The following is a 23011-nucleotide window of genomic DNA, read 5'->3' on the forward strand; positions in this document are numbered from 1 at the left end:
ATTCCCACATATTTACATCCAAGATGCTCATTGCCCGTTCAGAGTTTTAAGTACATATTAGCCTAATGCTAACCCGTCTTTCGGGTCATTGTGGCAAAGGAAAAAGCCCTAAGCGCACAGATTTAAAAAATGTGAGCAAGCAGGCCCTTAATAATAATTATAACAGTAATAAAGCACATTTAGAAGATAGTCTCCTGCAGCTTTGCTCTGATTGCTGTTCGATGACAGCTGGAGCCCCTTCAACAGCTATAGCAGATTTCGCCATGCTAAACGTTTGCTAGTTGGACCAACACACACTCAGCAGGAAGCTGCAGGATCATTTTGATTAGGTGACAGAATAAGCAGTGTTGAAGAAGAAAATGGAAAAGCTGTTTGGTGAATTTCTTTTTCATTTTAATTTTGATTCAAAAAATGCAGCTTCGTTCTGAAAATGAAAAAGCATTTCTGGATTTGTACTTTTATTTTTAATTAAGCTACAGAATTGCTTCCATAGATTTCTTAGATGGATTGAATCTGTTTGGCTCAATGTGACCCCCGTGCACCGTCACACCCACAGAGGTCGTGAGCTATTTTACAGCATGGACCAGAATAGCTTGTTGGGATGTAAATTGCTGTGGTTTACAGTAAAGGGGTGCAAATGTTTGACAGCCGGATGTCTTTCTGTGAGGTCTTCATTTCAGTCTGATGGCTGTCCTTTATATGTTTCATTTGTTACTTTATTGCTGGCACACCTGCATAAAACTCAGGTCAAGCTGGAAGAGTCCTTACTGTTTGAAAGTTTTCTACCTTTATCATTTGACATTCATTTGTTTTACTGGTAGAAAACGGTCCTGTTGAAATGCTTCTTCCATCGGATTCAGTTTCTGCCCGACAGCCCTGTGGTGTCTGATTGTGTTTCCGGTTGAGGAACAGATGTGATCTGATTTGCTGCTCTGTTCCCTGATACAGAGTCAAGGTTTGGTCAGCAGACTGAACAGGAAAAAATAAAAATAAACTGCATCCACTGTTGGGCGGGAACAATAAACAACTCCGCCCGCTGTGGTGGGAAGGCTGCTGCACTGCCCCCTGTGGGTTGACGGGCTTATTACAAGGAGAGACTTCAGTGGTTCACATGCAGGGAGAGAAAATCCTGCAGAAACAAAGTCTATTTGTTTTTTAAGACAACATTTTTATAAATCTATAACAATGCAGAAATATTTAGCTTTAAAAAATATAAGGATCTTCGTACCCCACCTAAATATATCAAAGTCATTATCTGTTATCTATTGCTTGGATGTAGCCAGGATGCCAGGATGTTGCTCCAGGTGTGAGAGAGCAGGAAGGCCCCTCCTCCCAGTTCATGGAAGTGTGGGCTCACTTTCTTATATCCACCGCCTCCATGATCCATCTGCGATGTCTGTTGCCTTCAGTGCAGAGGAATTTGGCCTCATCCTCCAGGAGAAAATGGACATCAAGGGGCGGAGTCACGTGTCAAAGTCTGACAGGTGATTTCGCCTCAGTCACAACCATCTGTTCTTAAAGACATCACACACTACCACCTGGTGACGACTGTGACAAAGGCGGAAGTGTTTCCGCCAAAACATCTAAGGTATGTTGACCAACACGATCCGTGTCTGATAAAAAATAACTTAAGAACTCATTTAACTTTGGAGACACAATGAATTTTATGGAATTATGTGGATGTTTTCAGTTTTTTCCCCCCAAGTTCAGATGAGACTGAGGCGGTCATCACTTTGGAGGCTGGTGGTTGGAAAACCATTTTTAAAATGTATGACCTCCATGCATCCAGAGAAAAGACAGAGCTTTGTATTTTACACTGAAAATCACACAAAAACTAGTCATTCTGAGTCACAGCTTTTATTTTGGTATCAACTGGCTACATTAAGAGCTGCATCCACTCTGCAGAGCTGCATCGATCATCCCATCTACTGGCTTTCCATCCTTAAACCAAGAGTTTCCAAAGATACAGCAGCAGCGCGTCCGCTCTTCATTTAGATGGGTCTGGAGCATCACAGGGCTGAGGAAGGACGGAGGCTTTAAAGGGACATTTCCACATCTGTCAGCTGTACTGATGGTCTCTAACCGCTAGGCTAAAGGTCCTGCACACACTTACATATATATGCACACACTATTGCACTAAAAAAGAAGAACATATCCCTTATATTAGTAGAGGATGGTTCCTATAATTCCTATAGTCTATGAGCCGAGGCGGAGCAACCGTCCTGCAGTCCGCGGATGGGGATGCCGCTTCTGCCCTCACCGTAGTTATGTGGTCGTTTCAGGACAACAAATGCCAACGGTCTTGTTGTCATAGGAAAAGTGCATAAATCACATTCATAGTTATGTTTTGATACATAGAACACTACAGTTATTCTTTGAGACATGAATATACTTCACATAAATAAATAAAAAAAACCTCTTTATGGCGGACTGGTTATTGACATCAGCAGTGCCAGACTGACAACACACCAAACTCTAGACATTTGATTTTATGATTCACTACTCCTTTGGAATCCCGATATCACAGAAAAATATGATTTTGTTTTCTTAATGCTTCTGAACGCAGTATTTTATGAGATGTGTTTGTTAGTCAGTGTTAAGCACATGTCACTTGAACAAAAACCCTGAGTTTCAGTAACTAAATCCAAAACCAAACCTGAAAGTCTACCCCATTGGTTGTAAACCATTGAGAAGTGGATTGAGAGACCCCACCCACCTGGCGTTCCAAACAGGAAGTACCCGCTGGCTCCAAATGCCGTGGACTTCTATGGAGAAACCATTCTATTGGGCAGAATAACTGCTCTCGCTCAATCAGAGGCCTCAGTAAAAGTATGCGGTCTCGTGTCAAACATTGGAAACCTTTGACCTTTGAGCCTCCATTCAGTGGAAGGGGGTGTGGACTTCCAACAAGCTCACTCCTAACTGGCCAGAGTGGTTGCCATAGAAGTCAATGGGATTCTGGTTTCTTGGAGCCAGCGGGTACTTCCTAGTTGGAACGCCAGGGGGGAGGGGTCACTCAGTCCAGCTCTCATGTACAGTCAATGGTCTAACTGTGCCTCAGAGGCTCACCCGTCCCCAGACATTTAAACAATCATTTTCAAGTTGTGTTTTGTTTCTGCTCTCCCTAAAGAGGCTTGGAGAAAAGCTTTCAAAGAAACGGAGAAAACAGAAAAACTCCGACGTGCCTCTTTCTTAGTTTGGACGTCTCTGATGAAACATAAGTGAGTGCAGATGCAAGTACTTTTTGACATATTGCTTGTAACTGGAAATCCAGAGAGGACAGGTGAGTGAATGTCACCTGAGATGTGACAAACATCCCACAACAAGAAGAACGCAACACAAACCTCACAACATACAGTTTGTCCACAAGCGTCACCATGGGGGAAATATGAACTCCATACTTGGTAAAGATAAAGCTTTTATATACATAGCCTGTACATTCCTGCATATATAAAGTTATGCGTTAAAATAGTTTGTCCCTCTGTGTCATGGCTTTAAATGTGTGCTTCGATTAAACAAGAGGTTGTGTTGTTTTTATGTGAGATGGTGTGTTTACATTAGCTCAACAGGCTCAACATTCACAAACTGGAGCAGATCATTTTTCTGAGGATTTCAATTCCTGCTTTTTCATCTCAGCATTTTTTGGTCCATTTTTACAAATGTTATTCCTTTTAAATAAAAGTATTTTTGTGCATTTTTTTTTAAATTGTGAATGTCAGAAACAAAACGTCCACATTTTGTGCTTAAACACAAAACATTGTGTCATTTGTTTGTGCACAGTAATCTCTGTTATGCTGTTGAAGAAACAAAGTGAATTTCTGCGTTTCCGCCTGATAAAAACAAAGTGTTCTGGGTTTTTGATCGCCTTGTGCTTTCGTCTTATTGTGAGCGTGTGGTGGAATGGAAACTGTTGCATCAGAGTTCCTCTGTGTTTCACGTTTTGCTCTTTGGTGAAAGAACTGAAATGAGGAACATGTTCAGAACAAACAAAGAGAAACACACAGACATCTCCTTCAAAGATTGTTCAAAAGAAAATGTAAAAAGAGGATTTAGCTACAACTGCAAGACGCTATAGCTACCTGACTTGGAGTCCGAAAGAACAGAAATCGAAGCATATAACCCCTGTGCTATCTTGTGGGGTCCAGATGACCCCACCCTTACATTGACGTGTTCTCCCTACCAGGACAAAGGTGGATAAAGGTGGAGAGGATTTCATGAAATCCATGGACACCAGTGAAGAAAAAAGGTTCAGCGCACTGTCTTATGGGGTCCAGATGACCCACTCCCAACGTTAAAGTGCCTTGGAGGCACAAGACAGTGTGCTGAACAAGCCGATACCTGTCTTATGGGGTTCAGATGACCCACTCCTAACGTTAACGTGCCTTAGAGGCACAGATAGCACAGGGGTTAAAGCAGTCTTCAGTTTCTTCCGGCCACAAAGGAATCCTATCACAGAGATGGTTTGGTCAGATCAGAAAGTGGATCTTCTGACACGGTAAATGAGAATGGTTCTGCTGCCACAGAAGGGCAGCGGTGAAAGTCCGAGGGAATTTACTGCTTAGAGAATAATAACCAGATGCAGTTGTCTGTGCTTTTCTGCTCTCCTACATTCATCCTTTGCCGACACGAGTGCAGAGCAGAGTACGCCAGTCTTCTGGGGTTCAGAAGACGGGGGGCAAAAGGGCAGGAGGTCGTCTTCTCAGACACAGTGTTTGGAGATGTTTCAACAGAAGCTTAATCAACTGCAAAATCCATAAACTGCTTGCGCTCTGCTTGAATGGAGTTCTCATCCAGACGCGTGAAGCAAAGAAACCTGCAGGACATCTGGTCAGGTTGTCATTTTGGGGAGTTTGTTCATCTTCATCTTAGTGGAGACTTTATGGCTGAAAAGTAAAGTGTGCTGCAGGACGGGGAGTCAGGGGAGGGGCTGCAACATTCAAGAGTCTGACTCTGGCGTAGCGGGCGTGGGTGGAGTCGATGGCGTGGTGGGGCTTATGGCTGCATTCTGGTAGCCTGTACCGTAGCAAATGTTGGGAGACAGAGAGTTGGGATCCAGGGGTTTGTTGCTCCCCGGGGTGAGGAAGGGTCTGCGCGCTGCGGCGGACGATGGCGCCTCGCCAGGTTTGGCCCCGAGGATGGATCTTGCCTCATCCTGGTCCTCCAGGCTTGATATGTCCTTCATCATGGTCTTACGGTAGGAGACGGCCAGCTTGTTGGAGCCGTCTGACATCAGGTTGAACTGGCGTGCGATGAAGACGAGGGGGAGGGGAAGCATTGCCACCGCAATGAGAGCGAAGCACATGACCAGAGCCCAGGGAGGGTAGCTCTGGAACTGCTCCTGCGCCTGCAGCACAACAACAGGTTGGGATTAGGATGACAACAAACAGCTACAACACAACCCTGGGATCATTTACGCATTTATAACACTACTGCCATCACACATTTAACTCTGATTAACAACAAAAAAGATGACAGGCTCCTCTGACATGGCCACTCTATGGTACCAGATTACCCCAAATCTCTTAACATTTGCTGTTAATAATGCAATGTTGTATATAAGACGATTGATACAGAGGAGGACAAGAGCCTACGTGAGAAAATATATAAATTTAGATTGTTTTATTCCTTGAAGTCAGAATAAAGCCTAAGTTTTACCCATCTTCTCCAAATTTGGAGTTCTATCATGAAATGCAACTACTGTATCTTCTGGACCCAGGGAATCCCTTTTGGGGTCACGAGCTTGCTAAAGCTACCGTTGGGTGCAGGTGGGGATCCCCCTGAACAGGTCAGCAGCCTGTTGCAGGCCCAACCACCTTGGGGCAATTTAGAGAAACCAATTGTCCTATGAAGCATGTTTTTGGACTGTGGGTGGAACCCCAGGAAACCCACGCATGCACCAGGAGAAGAGGCAAACTCCACACAGAAAGGACCCGGCAGGGATTTGAATGCACTTAATGTTAGTGACATCATTAAAATCTTTTGATAGAATTCTGACACAACTTTCAGAATCCTGACAGAAGGTTGACTCAGATGTTGTAAATCCTTGAGTTGGCCAAACTTCATAAGGGTCTGAAGCCTCTGAATGAGCGGTTGTGGGCGTGTCCACGCTTTTATGAAACAGCAGACGGGAGTGATTGTAAACTGCATGTCAGGTCAGCAGCTGTATCTACAATAGGTCCTACCTTAATGAGATTTACGAGATCGGGGATAATTAAGAGCTTCAAAAAAGTGGAAGTATGTGAGCTCTGACTGTTGTGTAGGCTCCTACTGTCCCTCACAGCTAAAAACGTCCCTTCTGAGGATCTTTATTGTAGCTATATCCTCCCTGCAGCAGCAGGGAGAGTAGCTGAGTCATCTAGCGACAGACAACCAGAGCTGATGCTCCGCCTTCATGGTCATCAAAGTAATGGGGCAGTAACGAGAACCTGTGTGGGGATTGATCTCTGTGGTTGCTGCAGGTTTCTGGTTTGTCTGAGCCTGTGCGGTCAAAGGATGTCCACACAAACAACCCACTGATTGTCGAAGGTCCTCATTTCCAATAGTCAAGCTGTGCAGGAGGTTCACACAACGGGTGCACACTTATCACTTGAACAGCACTAACAGCCTCTTTGCACAGTGTGTAGGTATTTGGTGGGTTGAAAAATTGAAAACCCCGTACAACCTGCCTGCGGCTCACCTACTTTACCCTTACCCTTACGTGTTTAGTGTTTGCTGCGACCTGCTGCCTGCAGCGCGCCCGTAGGAAAACTGTGCATGAATGTTTTTGCTCTGCGATGAGTGATCACCTGCGTGCCCCGTACAGGTTTGACCAATTTTTAGGCCTAAAAGACATTCTGGGTTTCGGATGTCCTTCCAGAATAAAAGTCTTACTCAGATGGATGGATTTGGACACTCAAACCCTTGTTTATATGAAAATGAAAATCTAAAACATTTTCATACAACGTTAGTTCATGGCTGTCTGCATCCATGTGCTGCTGTGCTGCCGTATGAGTTTCCAGCACGATCCTTGAGTTATGTGTTACATGTTCTGATGTCTAACGCCATGAAACCACACACGCAGACACTGACCAGCTCTTCCACCCAAGCGTTGTATCCTGGTGGGCTGATGGCCATCTCTATGACGGTGGCTGAGATGAGAACAATGAGACACAGGGGGGAGACGTACTTCCACAGGTAGAAGTAGAGTATGGACGGACGGAAACCCAACATGTCCTCCAGGTCTTGCATGAATCTGCCAAGGAGGAAGAATACTTTTCTAGAACCAAAACAGCATCACACGAAGTCCTCCAGCTTAGACACACCAGCTAACCTCTTAGCGCCATAAACCCAGGAGACAGAGATGTTTTCCAGGATGACCACCACAGTCAGAGGCAGACCGGCAGAGTAGTCATCAAACATGGTGACAAAGTAGTTTCCTGAGCGCTGAACAAACAGCAGGCCACAAAAAAATGCCACAATGCAGCAACACACTGAAACAGACCAAACAAAAGCAGAACATTGAACGCTCCTGCAGCAAAGCATGCGATTACAGTCAGTTGACTCAAAGGAGCGTATAGATTGACGTAATTGAAGAAGTGTCGGGCTGCTGAGGGAGGTTGGACCTGTGAGTAGCTCCTTCTGGACTTTGTAGGCGTCGAGGACGGGTGTTGTGATTCCAGTCATGGTGCCGATCATGCTCCCCAGACCGAGGTTGATGAGCATGAAGAAGAACATGACGGACCAGAAAGGGGAAGCCGGGAAATGCGTCATAGCCTCCGTGAAGGCGATGAAGGCCAAGCCGGTGCCCTGGACAGCCTGTGGAGGAACACTCAGTGCTGTCACTGCAGACACACGAGGTGAACGTGAGAGAGAGCCGCAGACAGACCTTGTTCAGCTCATCCTCCAGGAGACAAGGATCTAGACCCAGCCTGGCAAAACCGTCCTCCTTGACCGTCTTGATGACCCCGTACAGCTCAGCGTAGTCTGATGTGGTCAGACGAGAGAAGTTGACATGTGGAGGAATTAGATCGTGACTCAGCACATTAGAGTTGAGGTATCCCAGAATCTTTTCTGCATTCCTTCAGAAATAAAAGAGCAGAATCCAAAATATCAAAAGATGATCCCAGTTCTGAGCATTTGCTCTGAATTCTGACCCGCGGTTTGCACAAAGGTAAAGCAACTTACTCTGAGACACATTTCTCGTTCATGATGTTCGCTTTGAAGCCCAGCACGGCAAACACCACCAGCGTGGCCAGAATGGAGGTGAAGAAGTTGATGAAGGAAACGAGCACGGCATCAAAGTGACAGTTGTTGTCTATCTTGTTGTAACTGGAGAAGGCGATCACTCCTCCGAAGCCCAGACCCAGGGCGAAGAAGACCTGCGTGGCGGCTTCCCTCCACACCTGCGGCTCCAACATCTTCTCCAGCTGAGCCATGCAGAAACGTGGTGTGGGTCAGAACAAAGCTGAGCATGGCGCTCAGATGCAACGCCGTCAGTCTAACCTTTGGAGTGAACATGTGAGCGATCCCATCGATTGATCCTTTCAGCATCAAACCTCTGACCAGGAAGCAGAACAGCACCACGTAGGGGAACAGGGAGCTGAAGTACATCACCTGAGGAAGCGGCATGAAAAGACGTGAACTCAGGAAAAGACTGGCTTTACGTTTTTCTCTTTTCAGAACTGCACCTTTCCAGAGGAGGCTATCCCTTTAATGACGGCGAGGCAGACGATAATCCAGGCCACCAGCAGGGACAGGGTCATTTTCACATTCAGCCCGCCGCTCTCCGCTATAGTGCTGGTCGTGTTCAGAGTCTGACGGTACCAGAAGTAGGTCGTAGCCGAGCTTTTCTCGCACTCCGGCTCTACGACTTAAACCAGAGGGAGAAATTGGAGCTTCACTTGTTTGATCAAAAAGACACTCAGAAAAACGAGGGCTGGAGCTGAAACGCTCAATTCTCTGCTGGTTCCATCTCTCCGGTGCTCGTGTGTGATCTCAACAAGGTCATCTGTGCATTTAGTATGCAGAGCATAAAGCTCCACATCCCAGAAACACATCTGTTTTGGTGGACGATCATCCTTGGAGAAATTATAATTACAGTTTCTTCTCTACTGCTCCTCGGGAAAGCTTCAAATGTTTCAGGAACAACATATTCAGGGGTTGAGTTTGGTTGTCATGGTGACTGGGTCTGTCATAAGTGATGCATAGAAAAATCTGACATTCTGCTGCTGTCCCTCATCGGCTCGCCATCCCCGTGCCAGCAAGCTTTGCTGAGTCATGCTTTGAAGGTCGAGGTGGTTGCTTTGTGAAAATGCAACCATAATTATGGTCACCACTGATCATAATGCTTCTGATTGAAAGAACTCCAGATGGTTTGAGTCTGGATTTTATCCAAGAAGTGGGAAAAAAAGTAAAAAAAAGTTTGTGCCTCTTAAGAACAATACATTGTTTTCATTTACATTTTATCTTTCATCTTGATAGTTCAAATGTTTTTATTCTATTTTATGTTGCAGGAAAACAGCAAGACATATTGTTGCACATTGACCTGTTTCACAAATGCACAAACCCAGATGAGGACACTTGAAATCTCCAGCAGAGCTGCACATCTACATTTTTACAGTCCTTTTACTTGTGCACAGTAAAAAATACCTTCTGTGTGATTCAAAGTACTACCTTCACATATACAGACACAAAAAATACTTTTCTTTTAAACTATTGTTCAGTTTCTACTCCTTTGGGAAACTTCATTTCTCTTTGCAGAAAGTAGTACACCTGAACTTTATATTATTACGTAATCTAGAGTATTTGTAAGTATAGACTATACATGCACATGTATTTTAGGGAATATACAAACTGAATACTTCTTCAGAGGAAGTTGCAATAAATAGATAGTATATAAAAAGTAAACTTCAAGGAAACTGCCTCGCTATTTGTATTGACTTAACATACTAGTAATACATTTAAGTAGACTACTTTTTGCTAAGGGTCCCCATAGTGTTTTTTTTACCTGCTTTGCTTCATCTCCATTTTTGGCACAATTTCAATAATAAAGACGTCTCTCACTTCCGGGTACACTGGATTGTTACGTCGCTCTAAATACTATTGTCAATTTGGCCTTCTCTTCTGAACTAGGATGCCACAATTCTCGGTGTAAAAATGAACCGAATGGTGGGGAAAAGTGCGTCCCTACAGCATATCGGTGTGTTTACATCGAAAGTGTCAAACGTGAGTGCTGTGGTAAATTTAAGAAGAATTTATTTATTGTTTTATTACATTACACCAGGCTTAGTATTAGCAAACTGAAAGGTTTTTACTTCATGTTACTTGATTAGAAGCTAATTAACCCTTGTGCTGTCTTAGATGATCAACCCTTACATTGACGTGTTCTCCCTACCATGACAAAGGTGGATAAAGGTGGAAAGATTTCATGTAATCCATGGACACCAGTGAGGATCGAAAAAAGAAAAAAGGTTTAGTGCACTGTCTAGTGGGTCCAGATGACCCAACTCCCAATGTTAAAGTGCCGAGGATATCACAAGGGTTACATAGAGTATTTTTCTGAATTCTTAAGGGTTTTCATTGTTGGTTTGTAATACACAAATCATATATTGAATCAAAACAAAACTGACTCAAAAATTGAGGTTTGAACCAAAGCGTGAACCAAATTGTTGTATCTCTACTTTTAACCAATCGCTAAATAGCCCACCTGTTTTCTCAGCCAACCAGAGTCATGTTTTTGTCTTTAAATTCATGAATGTAACCGTCATCAACGTCCATGTTCTGGAGTTCATCCCAAGCATGCAAACATTATTGGCCCAGCCTCAATCTGCCAAAAGATTATGGACTTATTTCACGCACATTTTTCTGTGATGCAAATAAAATCGTATTTGCATTTATTATCTCTCTCCTTACTGAAATGTGTTTTATAAAATATCTCACTAATTGCGGTAGTTTAAAAACATTTTAATGGCCACCATGATCAGATAAACGCTGTTTAATGGTATCTCTTAACTGAGCGATATTTTAAAAATTCTGTTTTCGTCTCTAATGTCACTTACTGGCCAGACTCCCGTTCTTCCTGATGGGACAGTCGCTCCATGGTAGAGGGTACTGGAAGGACTGGAAAAAGTAGAAGATGCTCCAACCGATGATCACGTTATAGTAGAGACCTACAAATCCACACACCTAGATGGAAAAGGTAAATGTAAAGGTCAAGGATGTAAACAGGCATGATGGGAAACACAGTTACTGTCAGCATTCAGAACATCCGATATCTGCAGAACCAGGAGGCAGCAGGGTTTGATCCTGTCACGTGATGCAGTCAGTCTGTAAGCAGCAGTGAGGACTTTCAGATGCTAAATAAGGTTGAAGAAAAGCATGAATTATTAAAGATCTCTCTTCTCAGCAGAGGCCTTTTAAGAGGTATTTATAGCTGCTTCTGGGCCTGCAACACTGAAGAAAAGGCTCAGTTGCTTGGGTCGTGATGACAGGCATGCTCCTGCATACCGATGAATGAAGGCATTTCCCTTTTACGAATCACACAGTTAAATGTGTCTAGTTGTGTCTCAGAGCCGGCCGGCCGGCCCGCATGCTTTGACCGCTCTTCCTCCAGGTTTAATCCCAAACACGCTGCTGGAGCTTCACGGTGAGGAAGGATCTTTTCAGTGAAACGTGCTGAAGATGTGGCGGCGAGAGGGAAACATGTCCTCACCATCAGACTTGACATTCCTATCCCTCCCAGACGAGGACAGACATAGTTCCACACTCCGATGCTCCCACGCCGGATCTTCTGACCCACCGCCAGCTCCAAGAAAAAGAGCGGGATGCCGATGATGAGGAGGAGGATGAAGTAAGGAACCAAATAAGCCCCTAAAAAACATTTGTTCAAGATAAACATCACTTATTTTTTTCTTTCACATAAGAACAATTTTTACTGTTGAGCGTTCAGTCATTTTCATTCTGTCCTGTTCTGGAAGGGCCAGATAGTTCTTACTGCGCCTTTCAGAGGAAATTTCTTCCCCGCCACTCAAAATGTGCACATACTCAGTGCCCCGTGGAGAGGCCCCCCCTTTCCAAAAATATTATGATATCACAGCGGGAGAAACCTTAAAAATCTCTTATGGTGCTCAAAAAACAGGGCGCATGTCCAAAGGAAGTGTTGGAACCACATGACCTTGGGCTTGGCGGCTGTTTTTTGGCAAATTTGGCATTTTTCACATTGTCGCACAATATGGGAAAATACAACTTTTGTTTAAGCAATCTTCACAATTTCACACACGTGCCACAAGCTCAAGTCTACAACCACAACCAAAGTTTTGTTGACCTTTGAGCCTAGGAAGAGGTCACCATCTTAATTTCTATCAAAACAAAAACAACCTTTGGTAGCGGCAACAAATTTAATGTCCTTCCCGTGATTTCGATCTATTATTTCCCAACTTTACGAATATCGTAAGGAAACTACTTGGTTTTAAAATTTTATAGATTTTCAACGGCATTACCGTGGCAAGCTCGGAAAAGCGCTGTTCTCCTCCATTTTGAAGATTGCAAAAATGTAACACATGAATCAACAATCTGACTAAATACATGAGTATTTTAGGAATGTGAGCGCGGTTGACAAAAAAACTTTGTTGCCAAGGAAATCCAAAATGATTCTTTGGTTGATTCTTCTAAAGATTACGTAGACCTTTTCGTCACCTCCAGGCGACCAAAAAATGAAATGGTTGCTATGGAGATAAAACCAACAGAAATGTCGTCATTTAAAAAAAGGTCTTTTTTCATGCATTTGTCACGTGCAGCTATGACCAGGCGGGAGTGGCGAGGGCGGGAAGCGTCTGTGGCTCATTTAACGCAGCTCGCTGCTTTAATTCCACATTGTGTGACATGAAAAATGTTTCCAGGAAAAGAACTAATGGAGATTTCGGAGCAAAGTGTTTAGCAGAATTCTTTCCCACATGCAATTTATCCAGCACATCTGCACACACTGCATTGTGCATCGTCTCACAACACTTTGACATCATGATTCATTGTTTTTTTTCCCCCACTCGCTGCAAATAATACTTTCCTGCTGTTTTCTCAGATGCAACGTTTAGACTTTAAGATCGCGAAAAGACTTTTTCCTGCAACTTCTTCCGTTCAGCAGACTTGTGCAGAATCCCACTGGAATAAAGCATCAGCTCCAGTTCATTGAATCCTGTCTACATATGATATGCTATGCTGCTGGTCACTCAAATTGTTTCCAAATTAGATTTTAATTATTTACTGTTTACATGAGGAGTATTGACCTTTTAATTTTACATGAGCACCTTTCCAAAATCCAGTTAATTTGGAGAAATGCTTAACTTTCCACATGAGAGAGTTCCATCCTCGAGGGACACATCAAGCTCACGGAGCTGCACCTGATGGACAGACTCATGGGGGGCCCCCCACTCCCGTCCACCACCGTTTCCCCCCTGAGCCTCATGTACTGTGTCTCTGTCTGAATATGTGCTATTTGTGTTTAAACGGTGTAGTTTTCTTCTTGTATCAACACATTGTACGCAGTGTAGGGATACGACTTTTTTTTGTCACCAAACCCAACCCCCGGCCCTCTTCGTGGTCCATCTGCATGCTATACAAAGGTGCGCCGGCGCAGGTCATCTAAGGCGCTCGGCTGCATTGACCTCAGTAACCTCTCGAGATGTGTGTGTGTATCCTGTGTTGCTGTTTGTCTGACCTTCTTCATCGAGATGTACTGGAACTGAGTTTCTCCTTGTTGGGATTGATAAAGTTTTCATTCATTCATTCAAGATGCCGTGTTCTGTGTGTCGATGGCGACTCATCGGAAGGAAAACAGGGACCGTTAACACATCAAAAAGAGGAGTCCCATCCACTTACAGACACTTTATGTCAGGGGAAAGTTAACGAGGCAGAGAGAGGATCGGCCAGACCAAGTAAGCTGCACCAGGGAGGCAGTTAAATGCTGCTAACTCCCTTAAATCATCTCTTACGGACCTTAATTCATAATAAAAAGGAGACGGCTTAAACAGCAGAGATGATAAATGACAATTGGAGCAAAGCGAGAGAGAAAAATGAAGAGCACAGTCCACAAATAAAAGCAAATGAATGAAAAATAAAGCAGGTGGGGGTGCAGACAGCACAGTCTTTAATGCGTGTAATTGGCTGTCAGACAGCAAATTGCACACTGGCAGATGGATTCATGCCAGGTCACTTAACCTACAAGACTGGGAATGGGATCAATCCTGCCAACAAGCAATAAATCCCACGTCTGCAAGGTAAATAATGTGCCGACAGAGAAGCTCAAACTGACAGATTGGAGGTGAAATACATCAGGATGAAGCCTCTATTTTCCCTGAGACTGAGATTCCACTCAGATGCATCCCAGACCATAAGCCTCCCCGCAGCCTCTCTCCGTTTAGAGTATCAATGGTGCTCGGCCGCCCCTGCTGCCTGTAGTAATCAATACAGCAGCTATATTTAGACTTTTCTGCACAGGGCGGCCGCTCCCTGGACAAACTCGGAACTCAATGATGGGGAGAGTAGTTTTGGATGGTTGATGGCCAGTAAAGTGAAGAGTTAAAACGGATTTTGGCTCCAGCAAACAAACAAGCAGAGAGCTGTGATTTGTGCGTGTGCACAGACATTTACAGCCTCTGATCAGAAATACACCAAATATTACAAAAAATAGAAGTTCTTCAGTGTATGTCGACTTTGATTCATGGTCACATTATTGATGTTTCATTTGTCTGAGGCATTAAATCAAAACATTTAAACATATTCTGTAATAAATAAAAGTTTTAAAGATGATGTGAAGTGAGGATTGTTTTCATGATTCAATGCAAAAGCAGGGTGGGAAAAATTGTTGGGGTATTTGTCAAACAAACATGCAGAGGAGCTCCACTTTGGTAAATCACAAGGATTGATCATAGTCCGGTTTGTTCAAGCAAAGTGAGCAGCAAACTCCCTTCAGTGCATCAAATCACCAAGTAGTTCAAGGAATTTGCAGGAATTTCTGGGGATACTGACCAAAACATCCCTCCCCCCTTAACCCTTGTGCTATCTTAGATGACCCCACCCTTACATTGACGTGTTCTCCCTACCATGACAAAGGTGGATAAAGGTGGAAAGATTTCATGTAATCCATGGACACCAGTGAAGATCACAAATCATTGAAGAAAAAAGGTTCAGAGCACTGTCTAGAGCGGGGGTCGGCAACCCGCGGCTCAGGAGCCGCATGCGGCTCTTTAGCGCTGCCCTAGTGGCTCCCTGGAGCATTTTCAAAAATGTTTGAAAATGTAAAAAGATGGATGGATATGGTTTCTGTAGGAGGACAAACAAGACACAAACATTTTTAACGCTTTCCAATACTGTAAGTATTGAATGTGTAGAAAAAATATTGTAACGCCCAGCAGGTACGTCACTTACAGCGGGAAATACGGGAGCCAAGCTGTCAAAAATAATGAGCTGTCAATCAACTGGCTGCGTTAGAGAACTGTCCGTGACCCAAATAGCACACGACTCCGAAAAGTGTCAGAGAAGTGGAGCCAAATAGAAAAGCTGAGAGCGCAGCCTCTTTCCAGGCTATCAAGCTCAGTTACGTCCATTTATTTTGAACACACACCACATTGAACATTACACAGGGGGTCATCAACCTCTCTCCCTCCCACACTCATGGTGCAACATAAAGAAACAACATAACAGGAAGAATGAACTAAGGTGGAACAACAAAACTGCCATATGAAAAGAAACGTGGGCAAACAGAAACGCTCCTGCTGAGCCCTAATAAGATCATCATCCCACATCCCACAATCCCCTGCTGCTAACAGACCTAAAATGCACATGACCGCCACTACAATTTCAACATTTCTGTCAACGAAAATTTGCGTCATAGCCTGCGACACACGTTTCTACCAGCAGGGCTTTTTTTATTTTTATTTATTATTTACTTTTACGGACCGCTAGGCAGGTGGCTGATGGAAATGGAACCACCGTCAGTTCCGTGCATTGCTTGATGAAGTTGAAAGGAAATATTTTGTTCTCCTGCTACACAACAAAGTCCGATGGCTGTCCAGAGGTGACATTTGCGTCACTTTGTCGTCTGTTTAGAACACGTGAAAACATTCCTGTAAAGCAAAGACCTGAACTACCCGCAACTGGAAGATACTGAGTGGCTCTAAAAGCTGCACTTTTTGGTGGATGTGACTGTGAGAAGCCACCTAAACGAGCTGAATGAAAGTCTGCAGGCGCCGCAAATGCTTGAAGCTGTTCTGTCATTCGAGCTCAAGCTGACTGTCATGGGGCGCGTTATGCACGTTCCATTTTATTGTTTTTTATTGTTTTTTTGTTCGAATCCTCAAAATAAAAATGACATAAAAAATCGGATTTCTTTATTACATTTCTTTAATTTTATCAAAGCAATGAAACATAATTCATTGATATTGTAATGAAGTTAAACTTCCACAACAGAGCAGTCACGTGACGCGTCGTTCTCCGCAGAATGCACTGCAGGGCAAATAAACATTTAATCGTTAATAATGCTCATTATGTATTTGTAGCAACTTAGTCATTTTGATAGTAGGCTAATATAGCTAATATAGATACATATTGCATGTGTTGCCTTCATTATCAGGCTTAAATAGGGCTTTTAATATTTTGCGGCTCCAGACATTTTTGTTTTTTGTTTTTTCCGTCCAATTTGGCTTTTTTCAACATTTTGGGTTGCCGACCCCTGGCTTAGTGGGTCTAGATGACCCAACTCCCAATGTTAAAGTGCCTAGGATAGCACAAGGGTTAAATAACAAATGTCGTCCTCATGCATGTGTGGGTTTCTCTGGGCCTTCTGGCTTCCTCCCACAGTCCCAGAACATGCTTAATGGGTTCATTGGTGTCTCTGAATGATCCCTATGTGAGTGTGTGGCCCTGCAACAGACTGGGGGACCCGTCCAGGGTGTCCCACACCCTTCATCCAACACGGCGGGGTTATCTTCAACAACCCTGTAATCCTGAAAAGGAGTCAACGGGTTCTGAAAATGGATGAATGGATCCCAGCAATGACTTTCCAAACATCCACACGGATGTCTGGAATTTCAAGGAGGCACTGAAACTAAAATAATTACAGAATTGAACAGAAATACTGAGAGAGAAAAAAGGGAAATTCTTGGAAACATTTGAGCAGAATTGCACAGTCTGAATGTTAAAAGAGAACAAAAATATTTGTTCCTCTGTCTTGTTTCTATACATAAAGATTTTTTAAATGTCATAGTTTCTCTTTAATCTGATTCTTTTGCTTCTTCCTCACATGTTTTTACTCTTGTCGCCCCCCCCAGCTCACCTCCGCCGTTCTTCTGGCACAGGTACGGGAAGCGCCACACGTTCCCCAGCCCAACAGAGAAGCCCACCTGGGCCAGAATGTACTGCAGCTTGCTGTTCCAGGCGGGCCGGCCATCGTTTTCGGGCACTTCTATCTGCGGGACCTTCTTCTCTGAGGCCGCCCCCACGGTCAGGGAGCTGCTCTTGTAATCCAGCAGCTCCTCATTTGCGAGCAGGTCAGCCACAGACTCTGTGACGTGCTCGTGGCTCTGCTCGCGCTGCGTCACCTTGCTGTTCTTCGGCATCAGGGAGGCTGAGGGCGGGGAGGGGGCAGGAGTGGAAAGAGGCGGAGGAGAATGGGGAGCGACAGAAAGAAAGAGTGGCCAGAAAACTGCAGCTGTTGGGGCGATGATGGGGGGTCACAGCTGGACCTCAGCTCCTGGATTCAGGTCCTGCATCAGGACAACAGAAAGGTCCAGTTTAAACCTGCAACAATCTGCTGATCTAAAACAGTTCTGCAAATGAAGTCCAGCTCTCCTTTTCCTGTCCTGAATTAACTCTCATCCAGATGCTGACTCCATCATTCCTCTATTCAATGCCTGTGATAACACTGGATCACGTGGTTTTGTGTCTCCAGATGCCATCTCAAAGACAGGATAACATTTTGGTACACTGATATGTAAACTTGCCCCATCTTCTCTCTGTTATGGAATCATTTTAGACAAAAAAAAGAGTCCTTTATCCTGTAAATTGCTCTACTTAATTTCCCCGCTCTCCAGGGCTTAACTTTAGCTATGTTTTTATATAAATCCCCTAATCCTCTGAAGCCTCGGCAGCATCTATCCTGACCCCTCTTTTAGTGGTTGGTTCATCCCAAACTCTAATGGAGGAAGTGGCGCTCTGAAGTGCCCCCACATGTTCTCGGGAGCTACATCAGGATATTGAAAAACAAAGTCGTCTTCCATCATGAGAAGCTGGTGGGGAAAGGAAACAAAAGGGATGCTGGAGCCGACATGCTGCGTCAGCAGTGGTGCTCAGCAGCCCTCGATGTTTACATGAGAGCACGAATGCTCCTGAGAAACGCAAGGAAGCTGCAGCTGACCTTCACATGTGTGCTCTCCTGCCTAAAATGCTTCTGAGTTCAGCCCAGGATGCAATAATCCACAAGCAGCCATTTACAAGTCTGCATAATCCCACATGTTACAGCCAAACTCTGCCAGCGCCGCCTTTCTGCCATCTCATTCAATCCAATGCAACATCCATCTTCAGTTGCATCATCCCATTGGTCCTGCTGGTCTTCCATCCGTTAATCCAGCAGGAAAAAACGCGGCTGACATGCGTCACTCACATGCTACACTCCTGCAGTTTGAGTATTTCAGTACTTTTCTAAGGTTTTTTTTTCCTGTAAAACACAGCAAATCAGATTTGCTTTAGTCTGAGCTGCACTCTTTTCTGTTTTAAATAAAGTTTGAATACTTTGGTTTATCAAATCAAATACATCTTTATTAAAAAAAATAAGTACTGATTCACTCATGGAATGCTGTTACTGTATTTTTACAGGAAACAAAACAATGTTATGTATTGTAATTTGATACTTTTATTGATAATTGTTCCACCTTCATGTATTGATAGTTTGATAAACTCAGGTTACCATAGCTACAAATCAAAGGTTTTGGATGAGAATTCAACAAATAAATGAATATTTTACTAAATGTGTTGTGGTTGCAGTGAAACTCAGCCTGTTTTAATGAAGCTGTGTGACGACAGACACTGTTCTAATTTCACAAAAGAAGCTGTTTCAGCTTCAGCCAGTCAAGCGTAATGACTCGTTTGATCAAAAGTCTTTGTCACTGCTTCTTTACGCAAATGCAACGGGATGAAATGATTGTTCCCTTGGTGCTTTCCTGCATCAAACACAATTTTAGACTTTTCTATTAACAGAAGCAAACTTCCTGTTTTGGTCATTTCTCATCCGTCAAACCCCTGCACGACAGGGGGGTCATCAGGAGGGTCAACAAAGCTGACAGTTCAACAACCAGCATCTGCTTCAGGCACAAACTCCTGGATTATTATTATGCATGGCTTTAAAAGTAAAATTGGGCCCCAACAATAAGGAAACAGCGTACAGAAATGCTTGTCAAATTGCGCTTTGATGCGCACATGCGCACAAATCTTTTGGATCTCAGGTCTCAGCAGCGGAGACCACCTGACTTAACTGCTGGTCAGCTGGGATGCTCTGCCTCGTTTTAACTCTTCCTGCGACTTTTGTTCAGTCAAGGTCACGCGCGCTCCCGGTTAACTTCTGTGAGCTCATGGACTAGAAGATTCAAATCCGAGTCAGATTTGTCTCTCTGTTTCAACGTGAGAAAGGTTTTTTAACTTCTGCACTGAACTCTCCACGTCATCTGAATTCACTTATCCGTCATAATATGAGATCAGGATGGAGAAGCAGGGAATACTGCTTTGTTTCTCTTACCTGTTTGCAGTTTTCAGAATCATCCAGGTTCGGAGAAACCGGTGCTGGTCTGTGATGCTGTGCGGGAGCGGCGTGGATGTGTCCACGGAGAAGGATGTCAGTGTGCTCTCACAGGACAGCGGCAGGACGCGGCGTCATCACAACAATTGTCATGCGGGGCGGAGAGTCCAGAGCGCGCCGTGACGCACGGAGGGCTGCTCAAGATGCTCCCCCGCCCCGTGAAAGGCTTGGAGCCGATAGTCCACGCGTGAGAGTGAAAGAAACGGGCGAAACACTGAGAGGCGTTGGTCAAGGTTATCCACTCCTGTCGGAGGACGTGGGACTCACAAGGTGAAATTCAGCACCTTTTTCCTTGTTTGGGTTTGACTAAAAAGCTCCAAAACTACTTATTAAAAGAAAACAACCAATAAATGAGAAATAAAAAAGCAGAACTCGAGCTGCTGGAGGTCCAGTGTGAAATCTCTCCAGTCAGTCAGGATTTGTCCAGCTCTGGTGTTGGTGAACTCTGCTTCCTTCAGTCCAGCATCACTGCAACAGTATGGCCCCTCCCCAGACTACCGAAGTATTGAAGATGGACAGATCATTTTGAAAATACTTTATTTTAATTATGTGATCATAATCTCTGTTTGTATCTTCTTGCTAAAGCTGAGAGTTGGTGGAGATTTCTCTAGAGTTCTCAAATTTACTAAAAGTCCTGTTTTTGTGGGACCTCAATGAAAGTTTCTTTTTTGAACAGAAATATGGAAATGAATACACTTTTCCATAATATTCACATTATTTGTAAAGTATCTGACATATGTGCACTACTGTGAACCACTATGACATTTTTAAATGTTTCATTTGGAAAACCCTGATATAACCCTGTCCTGTCTTGCAGCATTTAAGTGTAGCTGACACACAAATGATCTTTTTTTTCCAGTGGTAATTGACTGAAGGAGAAATCAGGAGACAGTTGGTGGTTCTGCTGTTCATTGACTGATTCGTTTATTGACTTCGGCTTGACACCACTTGAAGTTAGGGGCAGGAAAGAACCCAGATTTATTTTCTTTTTTTTAACACAGACAGGGGAATACATCCTTTTTCATTGAAGTACAACAATAAAGTGTTGTGTTTCTACTCTTTTTGTTACTTTTAGGATGCAGCGAAAAAAAATCCAACCAAACCGCTTCACAAATGGAGCTGTTGTGTGGAAAGCTCACACCATAAATGTGATCTCATTGATCGAGCTGTAAGGAACTGGCCTGTCACTGCTGCATGAAGACACTGGACATGTGACACCGCAGACACCCAGGGGACCGTAAATCTTGCACCTTCTAACAGAATATTCTTTAACGCCTCCTGGGTCGAGGAAGAAGATTGTATCTAAAGGGCATTTTTCATCCTGCTCAAAGAGGATTTATTTTGTCCTGCATCTCTGCCTCCTCGGCGCACAAAGATGCATTGCTGTTTGAGCTGCTTCATCTGCATCTATTTATTGAATTTTCAACGTAGTATGATTATTTTTGGAGATGATACCCAACCAAAAAGAATAAACTTCCCGTGAGAGCTCAAAAGCCTTTGAAGCGGATCCACTTCAAATTGTTTTTGCGTTTAAAAAAGTGTTGTTTCATGCTGGCGTTATCCGATCTGCAGGTCCTCGTGCAGTGATGCTGATGTAGTGCACCTTCACTAAGTGAACCAGGAACCGTTACCACAGCAACCTCAGGATCGTATGACAAACCTCGTCTGCCATCTCCACATTCTCTCCATGAGATTTGACTGGTGATGCATTTCATTCTGGTCAGTGGCTGAGGCCTTTTGACGTTTGAACAGCCTCTTGTGGCAGAATACACTGAGACCGGGAAGGTTGGAGAAAACATGCAGGGAGGCACTGAGGATGGACGACAGCAATCCATTGACTATTAGACTTATGAGCAAAAGAGGAAATGTCATCACCTAAACTGGTTCTTGTTGTCATGTAAGACAAGTGCAAGAGGAGGGAAATCAATTGGTTTAAGATATATTTTAGCCTTTTTATATCAATTAAAAAATGAATGTGTACTACAGAAATAATAGTTTTGACCCTTGTGCTATCTTGTGGGGTCCAGATGACCCTTCCATTGACGTGTTCTCCCTACCATGACAAAGGTGGATAAAGGTGGAAAGATTTCATGTAATCCATGGACACCAGTGAAGATCACAAATCATTGAAGAAAAAAGGTTCAGAGCACTGTCTAGTGGGTCTAGATGACCCCACAAGATGGCACAAGGGTCTAATCAGACACAGCTCAGTGGCCTCCTGCGCAGTAATCGCTTGTAATAATTTGTGGTGATTTTGTCAAACATTCTATGTGAAGCACAAATAACCCTAAATTAGTGATGTGATGTTCGATGTAAATATTACAACAAAAAAGGATAGCAATTATACCTTCTGCCTACTTTTCTCAGCACAGTCAGAGTTAAGACTTCCATGTTTTTATTTTTTCCTTTTAGTGGCAGATGAAGGTCCCGGTTGTCCAAAGGAAAACCTTCTACCACCAGTTTCAAAAAGATAAAAAAAAAAAAAAAGCAAAACCATGAAAGGAGAGTCTGAAAACACTTTTAATCCAGATCACAATAATGTCTATAATTTTTAAAAATAGCTTTCTTCCATACCTCTCAAAATCGTTGTGATCATTTTTTATTCTAAAATTTTGTTTCACATATTTGTAGATCATTTTTACATAACATTTTGTCACCACCTTATTGTTCAATAATTGCAGAAGCAAAAAGAAACAAAACTGTTAGATATTTTTATTCCATGTAATATAACTGTGGCAGTGTGATAGAGCTGTTGATTTCCTGTAAAGTTCTAGATTGCTCCTGACTCAGGCTACTCGGTAAAAGTCCTGTGCAGAGTCTGCATCCACAGACCTGCAGGCTTGTGGAGCTGCTGTTGCAGAAGATGCTGCCACCACTGACAAGAAGTCTTCATGTCAAAGCTGGAACAACTCCAGGAGGAGGTGAACAAGTTCAAAGAAAAACAAGACAAAAATCACACAGAGGTTTTCTTAGTTTGTTCAAAAGGTCCCGAAAAAAAGATTAGGAACACACCACATTGTGTGTGTGTGTGTTTTAGCATTTTTGTTGTGGTGTGTATCTTTTACAAATACACACCACAACAAAAGTTAGTTTTTTTAATTTTTTTAATTCATGTTTAATCTGCTTAGGTTGGTGCTCAGGTTCGCCCCTTAAAACACGTCAATTTATCAATATTGTAGTTTATTGTAATAA

General features: G+C 43.5%; 1 protein-coding gene and 1 long non-coding RNA gene across 2 annotated transcripts; one reads left to right on the forward strand and one right to left on the reverse strand.

Moving 5' to 3' along the window:
- Positions 1–1841: 1841 nt before the first annotated feature.
- LOC101169439 (sodium-dependent neutral amino acid transporter SLC6A17) lies at positions 1842–20501 on the reverse strand. The gene is made up of 12 exons (XM_011474625.4): positions 19760–20501; positions 17306–17735; positions 11690–11847; positions 11037–11163; positions 8667–8848; positions 8482–8592; positions 8164–8405; positions 7865–8057; positions 7602–7794; positions 7310–7469; positions 7069–7231; positions 1842–5344 (listed from the first exon to the last, which is right to left on the reverse strand). Exons 2-12 carry the CDS (start codon positions 17586–17588, stop codon positions 4937–4939), a joined length of 2220 nt encoding a protein of 739 aa, XP_011472927.1. The 5' UTR covers positions 17589–17735; positions 19760–20501; the 3' UTR covers positions 1842–4936.
- LOC144992283 (uncharacterized) lies at positions 19984–22312 on the forward strand. The gene is made up of 2 exons (XR_013656155.1): positions 19984–20089; positions 20895–22312. It is a non-coding gene; the product is annotated as an uncharacterized LOC144992283 (long non-coding RNA).
- The last annotated feature ends 699 nt before the right edge of the window (positions 22313–23011 follow it).

Source organism: Oryzias latipes, chromosome 5, assembly GCF_053564925.1.
Source record: "Oryzias latipes strain Hd-rR chromosome 5, Olatipes_Hd-rR_3.1".
Lineage (NCBI taxonomy): Eukaryota > Metazoa > Chordata > Actinopteri > Beloniformes > Adrianichthyidae > Oryzias > Oryzias latipes.

Bases quoted from the DNA above. Each gene is read 5' to 3' on its own strand.
- LOC101169439 (XM_011474625.4), bottom strand. From the start codon at position 17,588: ATGCCGAAGAACAGCAAGGTGACGCAGCGCGAGCAGAGCCACGAGCAC. The intron at 11,164-11,689 runs GTGAGGACATGT...TTTTCCATCTAG, and splicing joins TAGGAATGTCAAGTCTGATG to GTGTGTGGATTTGTAGGTCT. The intron at 7,795-7,864 runs GTCTGTCTGCGG...GTTCCTCCACAG, and splicing joins TGGAGGATGAGCTGAACAAG to GCTGTCCAGGGCACCGGCTT.